The 21,745-nt window shown below is 39.7% G+C and overlaps 2 protein-coding genes across 29 annotated transcripts in view; one reads left to right on the forward strand and one right to left on the reverse strand.

Moving 5' to 3' along the window:
- Positions 1-48: 48 nt before the first annotated feature.
- rif1 (replication timing regulatory factor 1) lies at positions 49-16,369 on the forward strand. The gene is made up of 36 exons (XM_084122951.1): positions 49-199; positions 1,436-1,557; positions 3,113-3,191; positions 3,362-3,458; positions 3,564-3,694; positions 3,778-3,869; positions 3,973-4,162; positions 4,250-4,342; positions 4,449-4,587; positions 4,917-5,068; positions 5,197-5,311; positions 5,520-5,696; positions 5,954-6,064; positions 6,228-6,290; positions 6,385-6,485; positions 7,880-7,966; positions 8,105-8,178; positions 8,352-8,532; positions 8,634-8,741; positions 8,839-8,988; positions 9,091-9,190; positions 9,273-9,552; positions 9,644-9,686; positions 9,763-9,962; positions 10,096-10,189; positions 10,315-10,446; positions 10,558-10,700; positions 10,845-10,934; positions 11,012-11,072; positions 11,196-14,195; positions 14,319-14,441; positions 14,544-14,630; positions 14,849-14,964; positions 15,120-15,273; positions 15,354-15,474; positions 15,578-16,369. The coding sequence occupies exons 2-36, from the start codon at positions 1,445-1,447 to the stop codon at positions 15,808-15,810; spliced, it is 7,230 nt and encodes a 2,409-aa protein (XP_083979077.1). The 5' UTR covers positions 49-199; positions 1,436-1,444; the 3' UTR covers positions 15,811-16,369.
- Positions 16,370-18,628: 2,259 nt separating this feature from the next.
- Positions 18,629-21,745, reverse strand: part of neb (nebulin) — a 61,850-nt gene continuing 58,733 nt past the window's right edge. For all 28 annotated transcript variants that reach the window (XM_084121253.1, XM_084121251.1, XM_084121247.1 and 25 more), the window contains 5 exons: positions 20,755-20,941; positions 20,481-20,573; positions 20,106-20,249; positions 19,599-19,702; positions 18,629-19,464 (listed from right to left, as the gene is read on the reverse strand). In XM_084121253.1, coding sequence (XP_083977379.1) covers positions 19,291-19,464; positions 19,599-19,702; positions 20,106-20,249; positions 20,481-20,573; positions 20,755-20,941 — 702 coding nt within the window. In that variant the 3' untranslated portion in view covers positions 18,629-19,290. The remainder of the gene's footprint in view (positions 19,465-19,598; positions 19,703-20,105; positions 20,250-20,480; positions 20,574-20,754; positions 20,942-21,745) is intronic.

The following is a 21,745-nucleotide window of genomic DNA, read 5'->3' on the forward strand; positions in this document are numbered from 1 at the left end:
GACGTCGGGTTGAAGGTGACGCGTCAATTGCGCGTCATGTTTGGCGCCAGCATTTTCGCGGGGAGTGAGGAGTGGACAGACGCAGCGCAGTCTTGATCGTTTACAAACACTGTAGCATAAACCCCTCCAATTTCTCTGATATACATCGTGTGTCGATGATATCGCCTTCAGTGGTTGTTAGCGTGTCCTCAGGCGCGAGGTGAGACATCTTGAGATGTGTCTGTTCATGAGTGTTCAGGGGGTTGGGTGGGTAACATGATGATGGTAACTAGCTCGCTAACTCTGCAGTCTTTGTAGGGGAAGTTCCTGTTGGATTAACGTTAGATTGATTACAGCAAAAACTTACATGGCGTTTTAAAGTTTTCAATTAACGGCAGATTTTGATCTCTGTATTTGTTGCTCGCGAGGCACCACAAGTTGTACGCTCAACGCACATGTTAACACAATAGCTTTAAAATGCAAACGATAATGTGGACTAATATTTGCACATCAGACAGATAAGTTAGACATAATAGTGCCCACCCACCAGTAAAAACTTTATATTTTAAAGCATAGACGTTATGATCTTTCGCAGAGAGGTTTAATAAAGATGGACGGCGTATTGTTATTAGCCTCTCTGGCTAGCTAAACGTCGTGTTTAGGGTTTATTCTCCCAAAATGTGTCTTTAAGGAATAGTAGATGATTGAATTTCCATTTTGTGCTCCGGTATTGAACTCATTAGTGCCATTTGTGCGTCTGATATCTTATCATAACAAGAGAACACGATGTCCTGCATGCATTGATCTATTCTAGCTCACTTTCACTACCAATATAACATCACATGGTTAAAATATTAACTTTTCATACATGCTGATTATGCATAGTTTTTCATAATCGACTATTAATCGCAGGAAGGCGTGATGCAAAACTCCCAGCCAGGGCTGTAGCGTGTGAGGTGAAAGGTGAGAGTCACACCAGGGTCCTAAAGGTCCAAGGGGCACAGTAGTTTCTAAATATATTTTGAAAAGATTAAGAGGTCCAGAATTTAAAACTTCAGCCCTTCTCCTGTTACTCAACTGATTTGGTGGTACTTAAAATTTAAAATGTTATTTTTTTTTTGCATTACATTCTGTCTTGTGATTAATGCTACAAGCACCTCTTGATTTCGCGGAGTCAATCAATTGGAACAACATTCCTGTCTGAAACTGTAATCCTAAACATATCCCTACCCACAAGTTATCCCTAAAATCAGTGGGAAATGATAGGTGAAAACACTGATGAAGAGGCGCCTGAACTTGACAAACTGTAAATGCGTCCCTCAAATCTGATTGATTGATTGGCATGTTGTTCCAGGACCTACAAAAATGTTGATCAAGGAACATGTACTTTGTGAAATCAGGTTCTGCTGATGTGGTGTGGTATGCATTGCTTTAATGTGCTTTTCACGTCTTTCAGGTTGTGAGGATGATGGCTGCAGTGCCTCTATCTAGTGCTAGCCTCCTTTCTCTTCTAGATTGTCTGGAAGATGAAGCTGCTGGGCTGTCAGAGCAGACGGATGCCTACATCACCATTGCAAAGTAAGTGTTTGCTTAACAGTTTTGGTGTCGGTCACTGTTGAGTAGGTTTTAGTTAAATGTATGGATTTCTTCCTTATTTTATAAGCTCTTTTAGCATTGTGGTGTTAGTTTTGTCAGCAACTACTGTATACACTGAATTTGAAATTGCAATTCAGAAGCTGTTTGATGTGTAGTGTTAGTTCATTTAAAAATATATATATTTTTGTCATTTACTCACCCTCTTTTCATTCCAAACCCATTACACTTTAGTTCATCTTCAAAACAAGTGATGATATTTTTAATGAAATCTGAGAGATTTCTGTCCCTCCGTTGAAAGTTCATGCCACCAAAGTTGTCTCACTTAAAAAAGTTCTTAAAGAGGTTGTAAACCAAGTCCATGTAATTAGAGCGATTTAATCCAAGTCTTCTGAAGAGACTTAAATGCTTTATATTGTGAACAGATTTCATTTGGGTTTTTATTCACACATATTAGGGCTGGCCAAAAAAATAGATTTTTCGATTAATTGCTTTTTTTAAAATGTGGTTGATTCGATATTGATTTTCAAAAGCCATGAATAGATTTTTTCCCCACATTTTTTCGCAAACATTGACCGTATCTGACGTTAAGCTTATTACTAGTCTTCTTCACTAGATGTCATCCCCTTTTTTTGCCTTGTGAGATGTTACAGCGATGTTCTGAACATGGCGGATACAGGTGCGAACCCAAGAATCCAAGTAAACATTGTCAGTTATGGCTTAAGAGCAGTTGAGACAGAACTTTCTGCATGTGTATCATTATTGGATCCGTGCATTAGTCTTAAAGTGACAGCAACCTAATAGCCCTGTTGCTGTCTGTGTTTTTAATGTTAATCAAACTATTGTATCAACTGTTTGTATCAAACATACAAAAGACAGAGAAAATCACTCTGTGCTCTTCACTTAACTTTTTTGTAACTTTAATAAGGATTAACCTTTAATTTGTACTGTGAAGATTATATGCAGTGTTATTTTACAATTACTTCAATTTCTGTACCTGAAAACTACTGTTAGACCTTCCTGAAAAACTTAAACCACTGATTGTTTCATTTGTATCTTTGTTCTAAATTTATTTATTTGTGCTATTGCTTGTTTGATCATTTGCTCTTTTTTTTATTAATGAATGTTTATTTGTCTTTAAAAATCTTTGAAATTTATATTTAGTAGTTTTAGCTGTAGTAACGAAAATGGAATCGAGAATCGTTAAATTTCACTTATTTAAAATATTGGGTGTCATAACCTTATTTATTACAAAACAAGGATACATGGGTAAAAAAAAAACTAATTTATTCACTTATTACTTTTTTGTGGTGGGGCTAGTGAAAATTTAATCATTGAATTCATTGAATCGAGAATCGAATTTTATTGAGATCTTGTGAATCGAATCGAGACATCTGAATTGATACCCAGCCCTAATATAAACGCACATACATAAGCACATCAAATATGGTGTAAATAATACTCAACTGTGTTTGATTGATGTATGATTAAGTTATTAATAGATTGATCATAAGTCTTTGTCGTTCTTTCTTTCTCCTAGCCGTCTCAATGGAGAGGAAGGCCGTCAGTTTCTGCCTGTAGTTGTAAAGCATTTTGCACGTCTTAGTAAAGTCCTTTTGGTAAGTTGTCATCTCTGTGAATTAAGACTCATTCACTGGCACTTTGTGTATGTAACTGAATATTTAACAGTATATTTCTTTCTCCAAAATAAACAAAAAAGGTTATTCTTTCAGAAAGCTGTATATCTTAACTACACATCAACCCTGTAAACCTTTTTTCTTCTCTTCAGGTTCATATCTCCAGTGAGAATGAGGAGCTGTGTCAAGCTGCACTGCAGGCTTTGGGATTCTGTGTCTTCCACTCACACATCGTTTCAGTCATACCAGGTATAGAAAGTTTAATTCTCTAGTATAATATACTCCTACCCCCCCCCCCCCCCCCCCCCCATAATTAGTTGCATCCATAATCCTTTTTTTCATTCTTTCCTTCAGCAAATATTTCAGAAGATATTCTGTCTACACTCTGTAATGTTGTGGTAAAGTCCAAGGAGAAGTTTACGTGTACACGAGCATTATGGGTGATTTCAAAACAGAATTTTCCACCGGAGGTGGCATCTAAAAAGGTTTGCTTGAAATAAACCTGTTTTTCTGTTCTTTCTCCCTGATTTTCCATCCTTTGTGGCTAAAAATGTTTTCTACATTTCAGGCCCCAGAGATTCTCAAGAGTCTAGAGGCCATGCAGACTCGAGAGGTTCAGTCAATCCTCATTGACCATGAGTCCCTCAATGTCATCATAAGGTTTGATGAAATTTCCCATACTTTCTCTTTCTTGGTACTGCCATCTTGCAGTGTCCTTCATATTTGAGATGCTCTGTAAATAAGATTTTGTGATGACCGTCAGGTTGCTGGAGCAGGCCCCCACTCAGATGGCTGATGGAGCCGTGTGCTGGGCCAAGCTGGTTGTTCCTCTCGTGGTTCACTCAGCCAATAAAGTGCGCTTGCGTGCGGCAGCAGCTCTGGAACTGGGCATGCCTCTCCTTCTGGAGAAACAGCAGGAGGTGGCGGCCATTGTAGAGCCAATGATGTCTTCTGTAAGTGTTATGCGGATGTACACAGCAGATTTTTTTTTGTTGTGCATATATTTATATATGCACTCTCTATTGCTCTGCTACCTCCAGATGCTCATCCCTGAAATGCAGAAGCTGTTTGCCTCTAAGAATGAGACGAATATGCTGAAGCTCTGGCCCTTGTTTGTGAAACTTCTGGGGAAGGTAAGATTCTCAGTCACCAAATGCTGCTCTTCAAGTCTCCATTTTTCAGTTCTGAATCTTGATATTGTCAGTGTGGATAAGGATGTGTTTCTGTCTCTTTTTTCAGTTGCTCCACAAAGGCGGTGCTTTTATTAATTCCTTGCTGTATTTAGAGGAGCTGGGTTTCCGCAACTCTTCCCCTAATATTAAGAAGATTGCTTTCATAGCTTGGAAGAGCCTCATTGACAATTTTGCCCTTAATCCAGGCAAGTTTCTTAGAATTTTGGTGTAATAGCCACTGTCATGGAAAACCTGGGAACATCAGAGAATTACAAAATTGTGTTTTGTGGAAAGTCATGATAATAAAGTCATGGATATTTTTTATGCATAGCTCAAAAATATTTTATTGGTTAAAAACTGCTGTTAGTGAGTGTTTAAAAATCCTTGTCTAGTGATCACAACTGACATGCCATTGACATGTACTGGTCAATATGTGTGAGAAATTTGTAACCAGCCAGCGACAGTTCATGATGATTTAGCATCCTACATTTTCTCCCTTCATGTTTTAAAGATGTAACCGGTTTCTCTTGAGCAGATATCCTGTGCAGCAGTAAGCGTCTGAAGCTCCTCATGCAGCCCCTCAGTTCCATCCACGTCAGGACTGAAGCTCTTCTGCTCACCAAGCTGGAGGTGTGGTGGTATCTCGTAGTTAAGCTTGGGCCCAACATGTCCACTAACTTTGAACAGGTAAAATTCACTGTTTTATGTTGATAGATGATTTTTGGTCTTTGCAGACAGTTGTAACTAATGTATGGTTCCAATGGTTAATTACAGCAACAATTTCTCTATCCGTTCTTTCCACCTCCTTCTTAAAGGTTGGTGTACCTCTACTGCACAGCACACTTCCTCCTGATTCTCCACTGCAGTCCCCCACTACACCTGCTCGAACCCCTAACCCAAGCAATGGCACCCCTAATACACCTAAAACAGGTACAGCTCATTTCCTCTCATTGTTCCCACATCATAACATCATATAAAGGGGATCGAATGAGATGGCAGCCGCAGCTTAGATTAGTTTTATATGTAAAATGTAAAAAAAAAAAAAACAGTTCTACTTAAGCTCCTTGGTTCTTTTTTGTGTCTAGCCCTAATGTCATATTAGCTGCATGTCATCATTCTTCATTTTCCTGTTCTCCAGGCATTCCCTCCTGCAGCACGACGAGCGCTACTCCTCGCATGAATCTGAACAGCAGCATGCAGGCATCTCAGTCCTACCGCTCCATTCAGCTCCTGGGACTAGAGATGATTCTGCACTGGCTCATGGGTCCAGAGGTCACGGCCACAGCTGCTAAAGAAAGTCTTCAACTCAGCTTGGGTAATCATACACACAGTATTGTCTGAGCTTTGAAAATTGTTTTCTATCAGTGATGCATTGGGCTTCAAGGTCTGTACAAAGTTAACATGAGTGACAAATGTGTATTTGATTAGTAATCTAGAGATGTGTTCATGTACTACTACAGCCTAATATGTCGAACCTCACTTTACGATGAAAAGTTCATGAATTGCAGTGATGGAACGAAACTTCAGATATAGCAGATGTCAACATGTGTTTTTTTTTTGTTTTTTTTTCAGAGCCCTTGACACACCCGTTCCTCACCAGCCCTTCCTTCTTCAGCAGACATGCCTCTACCCTCATATCGGCCATCAGCGATGGCTTCATTACTGTGGGAAAACATGCTCCAGGTATTCAACAGTCATCTGCATAATGTAGCCTAGAGTCCTGATGCCAACTTAACTTTCATCTTTAGTTGTTTGTCTTTTTAATGTTGTTATTTAGATCAATCAGTAAAGGAAATATATGCTAATGCTGTCCATGTTCATCACTTTGAGTATTTATTTTCCACAGAAGCACTTCTTAATCTCATTTGGAGCAACCTGATCGGTTCTGTCAGCACAGCTATAGAAGCTGGTTGGTGAACATTTAAGTCAAAGATGATTTGCACATTCTTTTGTTGTGAATGCTGGCTAATTTTAAAAAGTTTTCCTGTCACTCTCGTCAACAGGTAATAAGAAGGAACGGCAGGGTTCAGAGGTCCTTACGCTTCTCCTACAGGCTCTTCAGTCCATCTTGTCCTCAGATGCTCTGCCTTCTGAACGTGCACTGGTAAGATGGCACTTCATGGTGAAAATGACCTGTTAAATTACTTTGCTGAAACAGTGATGCTTAACCCAGCTGCAGTCTAGCATGCTGATCACTGAACGTACTACATTTTAAAAGGTTTTAACTTTTTCTTTTTTTTAAGGAAATTGATACTTATATTCAGCAAGGATGCATTAAACTGTTCAAAATTGAAAATTTGTTACAAAAGATTTATTTTAAATAAATGCTGTTCTTTTGAACTTCTATTCTTCAAAGTATCCTGATTTCCCCCAAATATTAAGCAGCACATCTGTTTTCAACATTGATAATAAGAAATGTTTCTTAAGCAGCAAATCAGCATATTAAAATGTAGGGGTGTGAAGACACTTATCTCACGAGATGAGACTAGACACGAGATTGGCTTCACGATAAATGCAAACAATAAGTGCAGTAAATCGGTTTATCAAACAATAAGTTCAAGTGAAAAAAATCGAAGCACTGTAGTGCACAGACTATTTATAATTGTTGTGAAATTGCGGTTTAATTTTGCACCGGCAGTTATAGGGTTAAGGCGGTGAGTTCGGAAAAGGCTGGGTAGAGAGAAACGAGGCTGGTGCGTTTGTGTACAGTTCTTGCGTTCTGATTATAAGTTCAAAAACTGAGCCTCCCTTGTCTGTTGTCTGTTGTACAGTCCAGAGATGGGTATTGGGTGACAGGCTATTGTATTTATGCAGCCTAATTTGTGTGCATCAGGGAGCTTGTTTTACTTTCAAATTCATAATCGCGCTTACTCAGTGTATAGGGAGCAGCGGTGCTGAGTGCTCATTCTACAAGATAGGACATTTATCAGACGTTTAGGCTCTGTTGTGCTACGAATCCTCTGCCATCACGCAATCAGTGAACTGATTCCTGCTGCACGGATTGCGACGTCAACTCGTGCTGGATGAGCAGAGCAGACTTTACATTTTTTTCATAAAAACAGCAAAACGACAGTTGAGGGGAATGTGAGTAGCGGTGGAATATTCTATGCTTATTTCACCCTAATGCTCCGTCATGACAATATCGCGAGACAGCTTGTCACTCACCGGGAAATCTCGTCACACCCCTATTAAAATGATATCTGAAGGATCAAATGACACTGAGGACTGGAGGACTGCAGAAAATTCCACTTTGCCATCACAGGAATAAATTACTTTTTCACATTAAGATTATTACTTGAATTAAGATTTTTAAATTGTGACAGTTTGACAATATTAGTGTTATTACTATATTGATTATTACATAAATGCACCCTTGGTGAGCATAAGAAACTTGTTTCAAAAACATAAAAACTTTGTATTGTATTCAATATTTATGTAGGTTGTTGGTTCGGCCCTGCTGTTCAAACATTTTCATTGCTCAAACATTATTTGCTGCAGCTTTTGTTGGAAGCCACCATTAAAGGAATCCCTCAGAAGGTGCTTGGTTCTGCATCTTATCAAGTGGCAAACATGGATGTGTTGAACGTAAGTTATGTTTTACCACTTATGGTAAAGCCTTGGTAAAGTGTTAAACAAAATTATCAGTTTTTTATCCATTGAATTCATGCACGTCTTTGTATAATGAATGTGTGAATAAGATTTTGTCCACATGTACTTTTCCAGGGTACACCTGCACTTTTCCTAATACTGCTATTTTACAAAAGTAACCAGCTTTCATCATTTCTTGAAGATGAGAGGTAACCATAAGACTTTTGATTTTGTTTGAAGTTTAATACCTAATATCAAGACCAAAAGTTATATTTTGGAGAATACTTTTTTTTTGTTGCATTAAACCTAAGAGTTATACTAATTTCTTTATTTCCATTTAAATTGTTTGCTTGCTTAACTTGCTTTCTTTGTAATCTGGCAGGTTTTTCTCAAGCCTGGAGACCCTTGTGAGCTGTGGGTTTTGTGGACCTACATCGCCCCTGGCATTTGGAGAGGCTGTTTTAGGAGCGGTTAGTGGGAGTGCGGAGGTTGTAAAGAACAAGAAACAGCTCTGGAGGATGTGGAGTGTGGTGGTAAACCCTCTGACGGACACAATCACTCAGGTACTAAATTTAAATCATCTGTGCTATAGAATGAATGTGCATTTAAGTGCCAGTCAAACCTTGTATTTCACTACTATTGATAAATCATTGTTCCAACATAGACCAATGAAGTGAATCAAGGAGATGCTCTGGAGCATAACTTCAGTGCCATTTACAGTGCCTTGATGTTTCCAGTCTTTCAACTGCTTCCTGGTTCAGCCCTACCCCAGGTAAGAGCCCATCATAGCTTTTGTACAATGATTTCTCCAGTATTATGCAAGTATTTCATTTTATTTATGTCCTTATTTCACTTAATTTCTTGAATAGACCACTCAGAAAGCCATGATCAGTACTTGGTCCAGGCTTTACAAGGCATTTGCTCGCTGCTCCACTTTGGTAGCCACAGCTGAGGAGAATATATGCTGTGAAGAGCTGTGTGCCAAGATATCTGCCTCTCTTGAAAGCGATGCTCTGAAAGTACGGCACTTCCAACATTATTTTTGGAAAATTTTATTAAATTGTGCGCCTAATTGGGGTTTTGGGTCTATTATAATTGGTCTCATCCTTTATTTATTTTAGAGTCTGCCTATGCTAGATGCAATAGCAAACATCTTGCTGGTCATCATTGAGAGTATGGACTTCTCTCCTTACACCCCACAATTTCAACAGAAGATGAAATGTAAGGATTTTGCTTCAGTTTCAAATGGGTAAAGTTGTGTTAATGGCACTGTGTGACCATATTTTCATGTGCTAATCCCTAGCACCTCATACACCTTTGAGTTGGGTACGCAAGAGAAGCAAAGCTCTGGGGAATCTCTCGACCTTCCACACTCTCCTGGTGCAGACTCTAGATGCATTTCTTTCTGTGGACCCCTCAGAAGAATCTGTGGAGCCCACCTGTGGAGCTTTAAATGTAATTGGCTTGACTATGGTCTCCATCTTGTCTACTCTTTTGACTAATATCACACTGCCCACGTTCATACAAGAGGTGCTGTCCACCCTCACCAAACCACTCGCACACCTTTATGAACAGTTCTCCAGGTTTGTGGAGTTTTCTCATCCTTCATACATTGAATGTTGTTGTTGTTTTTTTTCCTTTGTGTAACACTGTTTGTTTTTTCATTTACAAAAGTTCTGATGAACCATCAAAGCCCAGTGCAACGCTCGGACACAAGGTAAGAATTTACCCAGGTGTAAATTTGAAATCGAAACCACAGCAGCTCTGATATGTATTTTTATGTTCTCTCCTAGTTGGAGAAACTGGCCACAGACCTGCTTGGCTGCCTTCAGACACAATTGACTCTGCACAACGATGAGATGCTTGCTCTGTTGTCGCCCTTGCTCTGTGTGCTTTTTCTGCACAAGAGCAAGCAAATTCGCACTCTTGTCACTCAGTTCTGGAATGCCACCTTTGGAAATGCTCTAACCTTGACTTACCCTGAGCCTCTGAAGTACGTTTTCATGCCATTGCTGGGAATTTGTGTAACATGTTGTGTAGGCAGATTTTCAGATCTTTAAATCAAGTATGCAATTTTTTCCTTTTTGAGACTGACAAAGAGACACTTTTTCTTTTTCTTTTTTTAGGTCTGTTTTAAGTCAGGCTAAGCAGAAAACTCTATTGATTTTACCTGGTTTTGAAGCTGTTGATGCACCAGATGATTGCAGTGGACAGTATACGGTTCGTATTGTGTTCCTAACAATAATGTAAATCCTGAAGAATGCAAAGCAGTTTAAACATTGTCCCCTCTGTTAGTTTTTTTCTTTTGTTCCTAAGAGCATACTAAAGTTATGTTCTCTAATAAGGGTGAGAGTTCTCAGCTGGACACACAAATTAGTGGGGTGAAGATGACCTCTGTGGGAAAGAGGGACTCTCTCCTGGCGAGGGCAGAAGAGCTTAAAGGAAGAGGCTCTGTACCTGTAGCAAAGCCAGTGTCTGTAAGTAAAAACCAAAAAGTTGGAATTTTTTTTTTGTTGAAAAATTTCAATGGTGGTGCTTAATTGGCTACCACAGCACGTCCCTCAACAAATCGCCTGGTCCCTCTCTAGGTGAAGCTGGATTTTGGATCGCCCAAGCCTTTGCGACGAGAAGCTATTGAGGAGGCGGCATCAGTAGATTTTGTTTTCATTCCACCTGAGACAAAGGAGAGAGTGCTGACTGAGCACCAGAAAGAGGTCAAAAGGACTAAACGGTAAGCTTAAGTTCTTAAGTTTAGACCTCTGCCATGTCATGAAAAAAACCATGTCATCTCATCACCATCTCATTAAGATTCTCTAAGCATTTTGAAAAGAAATTGTCATTTATTTTTTTTGATTGGTTATTTATTTTGCATAAGGGTTGACATCCCTGCTCTCTACAATAATCTGGATGCCTCCCAGGACACCACAGTCTTTTCACAGTGTACTCAGAGTCAGGAGGAGTCCATGTACGTATTGGAATTATGGATTTGCTTTTAATCCAATTTTTTTACCCACTGTATTAAAACATAATGTTTCTTCTTAGGGACAAATTGACAAAAGATGAAAGGGATCAACCTGAGGAAGAGGCTAAGGTTCAGCTGAAGGTAAAACGGCAATTTTCAGACTCTGGCACTGCTGATTTGATTATGTGGGGGATATGCGTGCATATGCGTGCATGCTTTCTCTTATGTGTATTAATTGGTTTTAATGTTGTTTCCTCCCCCAAGGAGATTACCACAAGTGAAGAACCATCCACAGATGTTAAAGTAACCCAAGAAGGCACCAGATCAGATGTAGAAACACCAGAGAAATCTGTGCAAAATAAAGATCAAACTTTAGAGAAGGATCAGTCTCCATCCAATGGCATCACAGTTGATGCGAGTGGGCATGAGAAAAGTGGACTAGAGGGGACCAGCCCTAATGTTTCAGGTTCATCTGATATGATATCAGGTACACCACCTAAACCCAACAGCAGACGTCAATCGTTCATAACATTAGAGAAATATGTTGAAGGGAAATCAAGTCCTGCAACTGTTGCATTTACTGGTCCACTCACCCGGAAATCAAGTAGACTGGATTCTTCAAAGGAATCGGAGTGTATTCCAAATGACTCACAACCTCAGACTACAAAAGAGGACTCTCAGAAATCTCAAAAGATAAGCAGCACTGACCCATCTGCTCAAAATGAGATAGCTGGGGAAGAGGCAAAAGATGAGATTAAGTCAACTGGAGGTCATCCTTGTGAAGGTACTGATGAGGAAGTGGATGTGGTCCCTGACACCCAGGCCCAAGTATCTAGTGAAGCATCAGGTGTTAAGAGCAGTCCTGTGTCCAAAGCCAGCATGGATGAACAAGACTCTCCTGAAAAAGATTCACAGAGTCTTGGTAATTCTCAATCTAGTCAAGAACCAAGAAGGTCGAGCAGACGGCGAAGTAAACCTGTTCGCCCAGGGGAAGATCCAGGGGAGATGAAAAGCAAAGAACAAGTCAGTCAGGTTGCAGACTCAGTGACAAATACACAGAAGTCAATACTTACGCCACCAAGTAGCACTTTAACTGGAAGAAGAATTAAGGTTCTGGAGGACAGTAAAGTTGAAGGTGACCAGCAGAAAAGTAAAGGGATGAAAGGAGAGCTTAACCAAAGTGGTTCACAGATTTTCTCTGCTGAGTCTTCACAGGCACTTCCACGGGCAAGTCAAGCTGAGACTTCTCATGAAAGTTCACCTGTAGCCCAATCGGATAGCCAAAGTAGAGAGAGACTGCCAGCTCTCAATGAGTCTAAAAGTCAGTCATTGGGTAGACCTACGAAGAAGACTAAAACACAACTTGATGAATCCACAGACAAGGAGGCAGATGAAAACTCTCAAAATGATTCTCAAAATGCCACATCCTCTTTGAAAAAGAAACATTTACAGACACCTCTTTCTGATTCTGAGGCTGATGGCCAGCAATCTGTACGAACGCGAAGAACAAGGAGATCTGAATCTCAATTACTGCAGACCAAAGAAGATTCGAGTCAGACAGATTCCCAAACAATGACAACGATGAAGGGAAGAGCTATGAGGAGGAAAACTGCAGAAGAAGAGACCGACTCTAGTAGAGCTCTTACATCAACTGTAAATGCTGAGGAGTTAAGTCCAAGCCAAGATTCCTCTCAAGGGCTTGGTAGATACAGAACTCGGCGATCTAAAGGTTTGTTGGCTACCGACAATACGGAGTCTGAAACCCCTGATAGCCAAGAAGATGGGCCAAGGCCTAAAAAGAGACTGCGGAAACCCCTGTCAACTGAGGTGCTACCAGTTGCCACAGAACCTAAAGTTACTGAGATGCTGCCAGATAAGGAGGATGCTAATATTCAATCAGAGGTCTCAATGGAGATGTCACAGGATGAGGTGGATCCTGAAACTAGTTTGGGAATTTCAGTTAGTGAGACCAATGAACTTGAGAAAAACAAAAAAGAGATTCCTTCCCCTTATAGTGTACCACATGAACAGATCAGCTCTGAAAAAGGAGCAGAAGATGACAAAGTTGACACAAAATTGAAAACTGAAACTGATGCAGAATTAAAAACTGAAACTGATAACAAAGAAAAAGAGATTATCAGTGATAAGGGAGAGGGTGAAGAAGCAAATTCATCTTCACAGGCTGGATCAGAAGATTTAAAGATTGGCAGTTTGCGTAAATGCCCACATACCAGAGGACGGGGCCGTGGACGTAGACGATCTAGAAGCTGCAACTGCTTTTCAAACAACCAGGACGTGTTCTCACAGGGCAGTGACGTCCAAGAATCAAAGGATCTGAAAAATGAGCAGGTTCCACTTGCTGTTGACACACCGAACTCTCAACCTGAGCATGAGCAGGTTCCACTTGCTGTTGACACCCTGAACTCTAAACTTGAGCAGTCAAGCCCAACATCCGTATTGGAGGAAAGCAAGAGCTCTCCAATTGTAGATTTACCAGTTGCTGATGTTCAGCCGTATTCAACCTTGCCTGCTCAACTCCCATGTGAGGTTTTGTCTTCTGAAAGCCCCATTACAAAGCTTGGTGTAATTGTATCTCAGCTGTCTGAAGCAGAGGAAGGATCACAGCTTGAATTATCCAAACTGAGGGATGAATCAAACAATGTGTTTGTAAAAGTCCTGGAGGTAGAGTCAAATCAGTTGGAGAGTTCTGGGTGCACAGATAGTCCAAAGCACAAAGAATTAGACAACCCTTCAGTAAGTCAAGAACCTCTCCAGAGTTCAACACCTCAAGACACTTCTCCAAGTCAAGGTCGCCCAGTGGAAGATGCACCTATATGCCAAGAGCAACTAGAGTCTTCCCATGTCCATCAGGAGGATGCAATGAAAGAAAGTGAAGACCTTGCTGTTCCAGAGCCGAGTGGAGAAAAGGTGGTGTTGCTGGAAGAGTCAAATGGCAAAGATTTGCTTGACAAGGATGTTGGTCTCATCGAGAAGGATGAAGACACTCAGATTGACAACCGGGCTCTTTCTGCTGATATACAAGAGTCATCTGTACCACCTCAAAGTAGTACCTCTGAAGCCTGCTTAGATTCTCCACCCAAGCCTAAACCTTTAGACGCTCTCAGTGGTGAGCTAGAGCCTGGCCAGAGCCCGAGCAGAAACCGATCTCGAGTCTGGTCACCATCCGCTTCTCCATCTACCAGTATTCTGAAGAAGGGACAGAAGAGAACATGTGAAGAAGAGACCCCATCCCCCCTTCAAAAGGTATTGGACAGTATTCTTAATTTGAGTCCAGTTATCTAAATGTTCATTGAAACAGCTGTAATGTAAGCTTATAGTGGTTTCATACAAAGAGAAAATCATCTATGTAACGTTGTTGTTGTGCAGTCTCGTCGAGTGTCTTTTGCAACTCCAATTTACCATCAAGAATTGGCTGATGATATTGATCGACGTAGTCCGGTTGTTCGCACAAGCTCACCTAGGTCAAAAGTCTTGAGTGGACAGTCGAAGGTGTGTTATAAGAGTTTTGAAATTATTAGATCTAGATGTAAAACTGTGCTTGAATTGTTTCAACATTTCTTTCATGGCCTGATGGTATATGTCTTCATACAGTATATCACTACACCCACAAAAGGCTATTCAAGTCTAAGTCCACGTAACCTCCGTAGCCCTGGATCCAAAAGCTCTAAAAAATGCCTAGTAAGTGTTCTCTTGCAATGTACTAAAATATTTTATGCTGTTTATATTAATCTCAATCTCATACAGTCTACTTATTCATAAATTCTACTTTAATCATTTATTTATCAAATTCAAAGTAATTAAGACAATGTGAAAGAGTTTCTACTGTTCATGTTATTTAGTTTGAACAGTACCTCCAATGGAAATGGTGTTAAAATGTTCCTGTTTCTTTATCATAGATTTCAGAAATGAGTCAGGAGCCACGTCCTATTGCTAAAGATTGTGTTTATCCAGCACTTGTTGGCTGCTCTACCCCTGTAGAGGCTGTTTTACCGCAGATATCCTCCAACATGTGGTAAGCCAGATTTCCTCTTCGGTAGAACTTGGGTTTAGTTCAAGTTCATTCCTTATTTTTAGAGGATTTGGTGAACTAATACATTAGTTTTTTTTCTTCTTTGATATCTGTAGTAAGAATTTAACTAATTGCTGTTTATTTCTCCGTATGTTCAGGCCTCGTGGCTTTGGCCAACTTGTTAGAGCCCGGAACATTAAAACAGTTGGAGACCTGAGTGCTCTTACCCCTAGTGAAATCAAGTCACTTCCTATTCGTTCACCTAAGCTGTCCAATGTGAGGAAAGCACTTAAAACCTATTATGAACAGCAGGTAATGTGTAGCTTATTTAAAATAGTGTCTTGCTCTTTATTATGAAAGATCATTCTTACACCTCAAATTTGGCTGTACAGAGAAAAGGGCGTTCTGATGACCTAAAGAGTTTTGACGAAATGGAGAAAATGACATCTGAGCCTGAAGAGATGGAGCTTCCTCAAAACCAAGATGAGGAGCAAACACCAGGAGAGGTTCAAGGTAACACCCCACCCCCCCACCCCCAAAATCAAGTGCATTGGTGACGCATATACATATTGATGACTCATTACTTTTTTTTTTTTTTTCTCCGAACTTTTGGCAGATGACAAACCATCAGAAGCGGGAGTAGATTCAGGACTGATGGCTGAGGAGAACAAATCTAATGATTTGCTTTCAGATGTTGTAGCCCTTGGTGGACGCTTAACTTCAGAGGAACTTGGTCACTGTTCACCCAACCAGTTGGGCATGATGCATGAACATCTGAGCGGAATGATGAGAAGCATTGTGACCCATCTGCAGTCCCGCTTGAGTAATCTTGATGATAGCTTGCCATAAGGACATTGAGACATTTTCCTGACACAAGAATTCACTTTTAACTTGAATATTAACAGTGGACTGCTCATCCCTCGAGTTTTAGCTTGAATTTTAGAGTAGATGTATTTCTAATTATGCTCTCTCAAAGAATAGACTTAATTGGCCATTTCCATTGCTTCTTATCTGTCTGTGTATTTTATGGAGTGATTTTTAAGACTGTAAAATTGTACTGATGCCAAGGAACCTTTTTTTTTAAATAAAACTATAGTATTAATAATTTCATTTGTTTTCTTTTAACATTTGGTGCATTTTTTTCCAGTCTTTTATACAAACCACAAAATTACAAATTAGATGCGTTTTTGTTGTTGCCAAAGACACTGGCTTGGTGACATTTTACAATGTTTCATTTGTTAAATACATTAGTTAAAAAGAACTAACAATGGACTGCTTCTACAGCATTTAGAAATTAACATTAAGATTAAAACAAACTAATACATTTTAGAAATCACAATATGTATTTTTTTTTAGCATGCACTGTGAAAATGAACATGCAAATAAAAGAAATTGTATTTTTACTTAACATTAGCAGTGAGCAATTTATTTTTACAGCATTTATTAAAGGTAGGGTAGGCAGTTTTGGAGAGGCTAGCAATAGCAAGCTAGCTTTGAAAGCATGAGATCCCACCCTCCCTTTATAGCTAAAGCCATGCCTCCTCCAAAATATATAAACAGCAGAGTCTGCTAAGTGTAATGAGACCATGAAGCCAGTTTAGGTGGCTAGCCCTATATGTTTCAGTTTAGTTTGCGCCAACCCTGGGTTTTAGGCACCATGAAAATGGTTTGGCTTTTAGCAGTGTTCATCGCCATAGTAACTTGCGCTCCTCCACGGCTAACCTGGTCCGGGGCAGGTTATGTTCAAGTAAGAGGTTGCAAACCGAACTTGGACCAATCAGCTGTGAGCAAAGTGGCATGTCTGATGCGATAGTCACTCCACCTGTTTCCACTCCAAATTAAACTACACTGCAAATGATTTTTAAAGACAAAACCGTCTGGCTTTTAGTAATGCTTATTTAGAATAATAATTTTGTATGATTTAGATATTTTCTAATTATTGTAATGTTAATCGATCAAATATGTACAATTTTAGTTTATTATTACGCACAGTTTAATTTAATACATATATATACACATATATATATATATACATAATATAAATACACTTTAGAATCAATAGATAAAGCTATAAAATGTTACATTTTCTCTACCTTTATCAAATGTATAAACTAACTTCGCAACTTTTTATTTTAGTTGTCCTCTTTCATAGACGGGTATTTTCTTCTTGCGGTGTAAATTTGTTTAAATTCTATATATTTTTCAATCTCGTAATATTCTGTAGTGAATCGCGCTACTTCTCTCGCGAGAAATGAATCTGTTTCACTCTTTCTCAGCATGTGATTGGTTGTTCGCTACTGATGTCACACCTAAACTCCTAAACTCAGGATCAAAGCCTGAGTTGACAGAGAAAGTTGATGATCAGCATCATGGTACCAACAAAGCTTGGTTGGATTGTTTGGTTTTGTCAACTCAAAACTAATCCTGTAACCCTGAGTTTGTTCAACTACCATCATGGTACAGGCCCCAGAGATGGCATTAAATTACCTCATGTCTCAAAGCATAACATTACAATAATAATGAACGACAACGTACAGAGCTCTTACTTGTAGCCTACTACCTGACTGCTGCAGTTTCATTTCAGCGTTGACAGTGTTGCCAGAGAAACGCATAAATCCGAGTCTGAGGACGTGAACAGCTCTGGGTAGATGAACATCATTGGTTGCCATCTCGTAATTACAGTTGCGATAAGTTGTGCACACAGCATTTATGCTTATAAGCTCATTTTGGTTCAGGAGGAACTGTAAAGGGCGGCTGCTTGTGATGTTGGGTGACTGTCTGTCTCATAGACTGTAAGGTCTGTCTACAACTCTGCATTTGCATTCGGAATGCAATGATTGGACAAACATTTTTTGGTCCTGGGACAATTATAGAAGACCTAGTCTCAGCCTAGCGTGACGCCCACGTACCGTTGGCTGAATGTCTGATGCATATGGCACACTTTTCTGGAAACACTTCGGAAGTTTCGAAGTCATGATCTGACTGGTTGAATTCTACATTATATTTTCATGCCCCTAAACATGAAGTGGAACAAAACGAACTGTGATTGATTGCGTTACATGTCAGTCAAACATCCTCTTGTACGGTCCTTGGCCAAGAAAAACTGCGATAGAGTCCAGACCTTCTGCCGTAAGTCTGAAGATTTGGCTCATAGGTCTGGCAATGTGCTATGTGCATGTTTTAATATTTAGACCACTTCTATTATTGATTGCTATCGGGATGTCAAGGGAGGTTCAACCAATATAACAAAAAGTGTTTAGAAAAAAAAATGCCAACCCTACCTTTAACATTTGTTAATGTTATCCAGCTCTTGAATTAAGTGAACATATATCAAACTGAAATAGTCTTTACAGAAGCAAACATTATGGAATGGTTTCACAGATTAAATGAAAATGGGTTAAATACTATTAAAGTGGTATTTCTTCCAAAAATGAAAATTCTGTAATTTACACAAATGGAGGGACAAAAAATAGTGAATATTAAAAATGTTGACATTTGTGTTGCTAAGATGAATGAAAATGAGAGGTTTGGAACGACATGAGAGCAAATGAAATAAATGAAACATTTGTATGATATATTTTAAACTTTAAAAAAAAAAGTCAACCCTTTGTTGACCAATATTTAATAATAATAATCTTGTCACAAAACCCATGACAGGAAACAGATATACTGCAGAAGCGTGGTGTGCTTTATTGGCTACTGATTCAAGGTATACATCTTCCTCTAATCCCACACCCACAGAATCAAAGAAACAAAACACATGCACATAGTGGCCAGCCTTCAGCAAGGGAGGGAGGAGGCTTGTTTTAAATCAATACATTTCACTTTAGAGTAACTGATGACGTGTCCTCAACATTCTCAAGTGGTTTTTTTATTATTTTTTATTTTTTATTTTCATGTGGCAACTTTAGTGCCTCCGTTCGGTTTTTATAAAACACTGAACTTCTGGTTTTCCTTTTCACATATAAAGTGAACCATGAGCCCATCTCTCTTTGTGCAAAAGTTTCATTGTTAAAACTTTCAGAATGGCCTTCTTTGAATGTGGTGTGACTGCAATATACAAAAATAATGGGCTCCAGTTACTTAACTGTTAGAATAGAAGAAAAAGATAAATACAATTGTCTGTGACTTAAATAGGTATGTATAGTTTCTCATGCCACAACCACAATAGACTTAGTGACATGGGCACAAACGAAATTTCATAACAGTAATGTGGACAAACAGTAGCGTAACTACTTAGACTAACAGTACACATAAAATGCTTGTTTCTGTCTTAGTGGATATCAAACTCCCCTATCCACAAGGAGTTTGACAGGGCAGTAGTTGTATTTAGATGGCTTCCACATAGTTGGCGGGCAGCATACCGGTTTTTCCAGTACGCTGCACAGTGCCATACATCCAACCCTCATCAATGGACTGCACGTTCACGATGACGTCACCATCCTTGAAGGACACCTCATCATTATCAGCACCAGCGTAGTCATACATGGCACGGACAGTTTTCTGTTTAGGGCAGAGGGGAGAATATTAAACGACCAGCTTCACTATATGGGATATGCTGTTACTATTTAGACTAAGATATTGTAAAGTATATGCATAGAGTTTATTAAAGATGCCATTGGTCTCTCAGTACTTACTCCAGTGGTTGAGGGATGTGAGGGGACAGAAGAAACAGTGGTCTGTTGTGTTGCCACAGAGGAGGATCTCTGCTGAACCTCTGTAGTCTTGGTCTGTGTGTATCCTAAATGAGAAAACAGCAGATTTAATAGCATATATACATCTCTTCAGATAATTAGCATTCAGATTTTGGCTCCTTACAGGCAATTTTCAACCGTCATTAGTACCACCGAGATGGTAGACCAGATTAACACTTTAACATTTCACTTTAAAGCCTCAGCAGTTACTATAGAATGATATGATGGTGCATATGGTGCACTAAACAGTTGATGTGCATAACAGCCAAGCACAGCATGGAGCTTATGTTGTAATGGATTTTCAAGTTTTTTTCAGGTTAAATCAAACAACTTAAGATTTACAGTGGCTTTGATTACTGCAGAAAATAATTTCAACTTTGCTCAGTTTTGAAAAATTGAAATGAAAATTCAACCTAAGGACAAAAGAAATGAAGCACTTTAAACATGTACCGTGTAAAGTGGAGACACCAAAGCCATTGCTGTAGAGCGATGCATGGTGGTCCACGTTCTCAGACACCTCTGACTTCTCATCGCCCACCCCACTCATTGCGCTGGTGGAGCGGGAGTGCTCCTTGCTGCGGCGCTGGGCTTGGACTGAATAATGGGACAAACATGTCAATGTTCCCTCCTCTTTGAAAGACTGTCTTCAATCGAGGAAGGTGGCAGATAAATATACAACCACAGTGTAGAGAGTAAGGAATAATGTGCAGTCATTATATAGTTTGGCAGTCATTAAACACATATCTAAGAGCAGAACATCGAGACTGCCCAGTCAGAATATTCCAGAGAGCTGTGTAATAAGGCTTTTTTGGTACAGTGACCCACCTGACATCATGTGAAGACTTCTGGACTGGATGTTGTCCTCGGCAGGGTCATAGTCAAAGACAGAGCCAGGGTTTGTGCGCCACACACGCAGGTCTTTGAGAAAGTAAACTCAGTTTTAGTGAATGTCTCTATTCAAAACTCATTTGGTTCCTGTGTATCATTTGTATATTATTCGTTACATAGTTACATGCTTTTCTAGATTTACAGGAAGAGAAATCAGTTTCTAAACTCAAGTGTGTTTAGTGTGTACAGGAAACAGTCTGTCTCAGCTGACCAGTGATGGTCTCCTGATCGTGTTCCTCTGCACGTCTCCTCTCCATCTCCACCACACGTCGCTGGATGCCGCGGTAGTTGATGTCACTGAACTCCTGTGTGTTCCTCTTCACACGCTCAGTTATGGGGTCAGAGATGGTGGGGGTGAAGCTGCCCTTACTCTTCTCAAAGTCCTCGTGGTATCTGACCTGACAGGACCAATAGACAGCAAAACATGAGTCGGGAGACACTAAGAACCTGCTACAGCAACAATCCGTTTATAGTCCAAAGTCTCGATTGGCCTTTCGAATGGCTTCTCAAATGAGAAAAAAATGTAGGGTGGGACTTGATTTTGTCCAATGGAAATTGATAGGGTAGTTGGATGGTTTTGGTTTGCTATTGCTGTGATCTCATGTGAGTGACAGGATGTCCCACCCTCACGCCAGTAAACAAACTTGTCATTATAGAACAGAAGAGATGTCGCTCCAAGAGGGAAGGGAATTTATTTTGATTTAAGATTACGAGGGCACAGGAATGAAAATAAATAAATAATGATGTCAGTGCCAGAGCCAGTCTGCAGATTTTGGGCAGGCGAGTTGACAGATTTTGCAGAAAACTGTGTAGTGAATGATGGGTACAGACTCTGATTTTTTTAGCTTCAGACTTTGATTCCATCCAGGTGGAGGATATCATGCATGCTTGAACTTTTTAACTGATTTTAGAACTCATATTGTTTTCTTTTGTCATGCATCTCCAAGCAACGATGTACATGTTTCTGTTTGAGTTTGTTGTGTTCAGAACGACTTGAAAGTCTGGTATTGTGTGAGTGTGTGGTAGTAGTAGTAACTATTTACAAAGTCACAAGTGTATGATGCCTAGTGTTTTAAAAATGTTCAGGGGCCATGTGCATAAACATAGCCACCGTTAAGACCAGAGGCGGACAGAGTACACAGCTACATTACTTGAGTAAAAGTACAGATACCCCTTGCTAAATTTTACTCAAGTAAAAGTAC

Source organism: Abramis brama (assembly GCF_963993115.1).
Source record: "Abramis brama genome assembly, chromosome: 8".
Classification (NCBI taxonomy): Eukaryota; Metazoa; Chordata; class Actinopteri; order Cypriniformes; family Leuciscidae; genus Abramis; species Abramis brama.

Coding starts and splice junctions, on each gene's coding strand:
- rif1 (XM_084122951.1), top strand. CDS start 1,445: ATGATGGCTGCAGTGCCTCTATCTAGTGCTAGCCTCCTTTCTCTTCTA. Junction 8,742..8,838: donor CTGGTTCAGCCCTACCCCAG/GTAAGAGCCCAT, acceptor TTTCTTGAATAG/ACCACTCAGAAAGCCATGAT. Junction 9,191..9,272: donor ATTTCAACAGAAGATGAAAT/GTAAGGATTTTG, acceptor GCTAATCCCTAG/CACCTCATACACCTTTGAGT.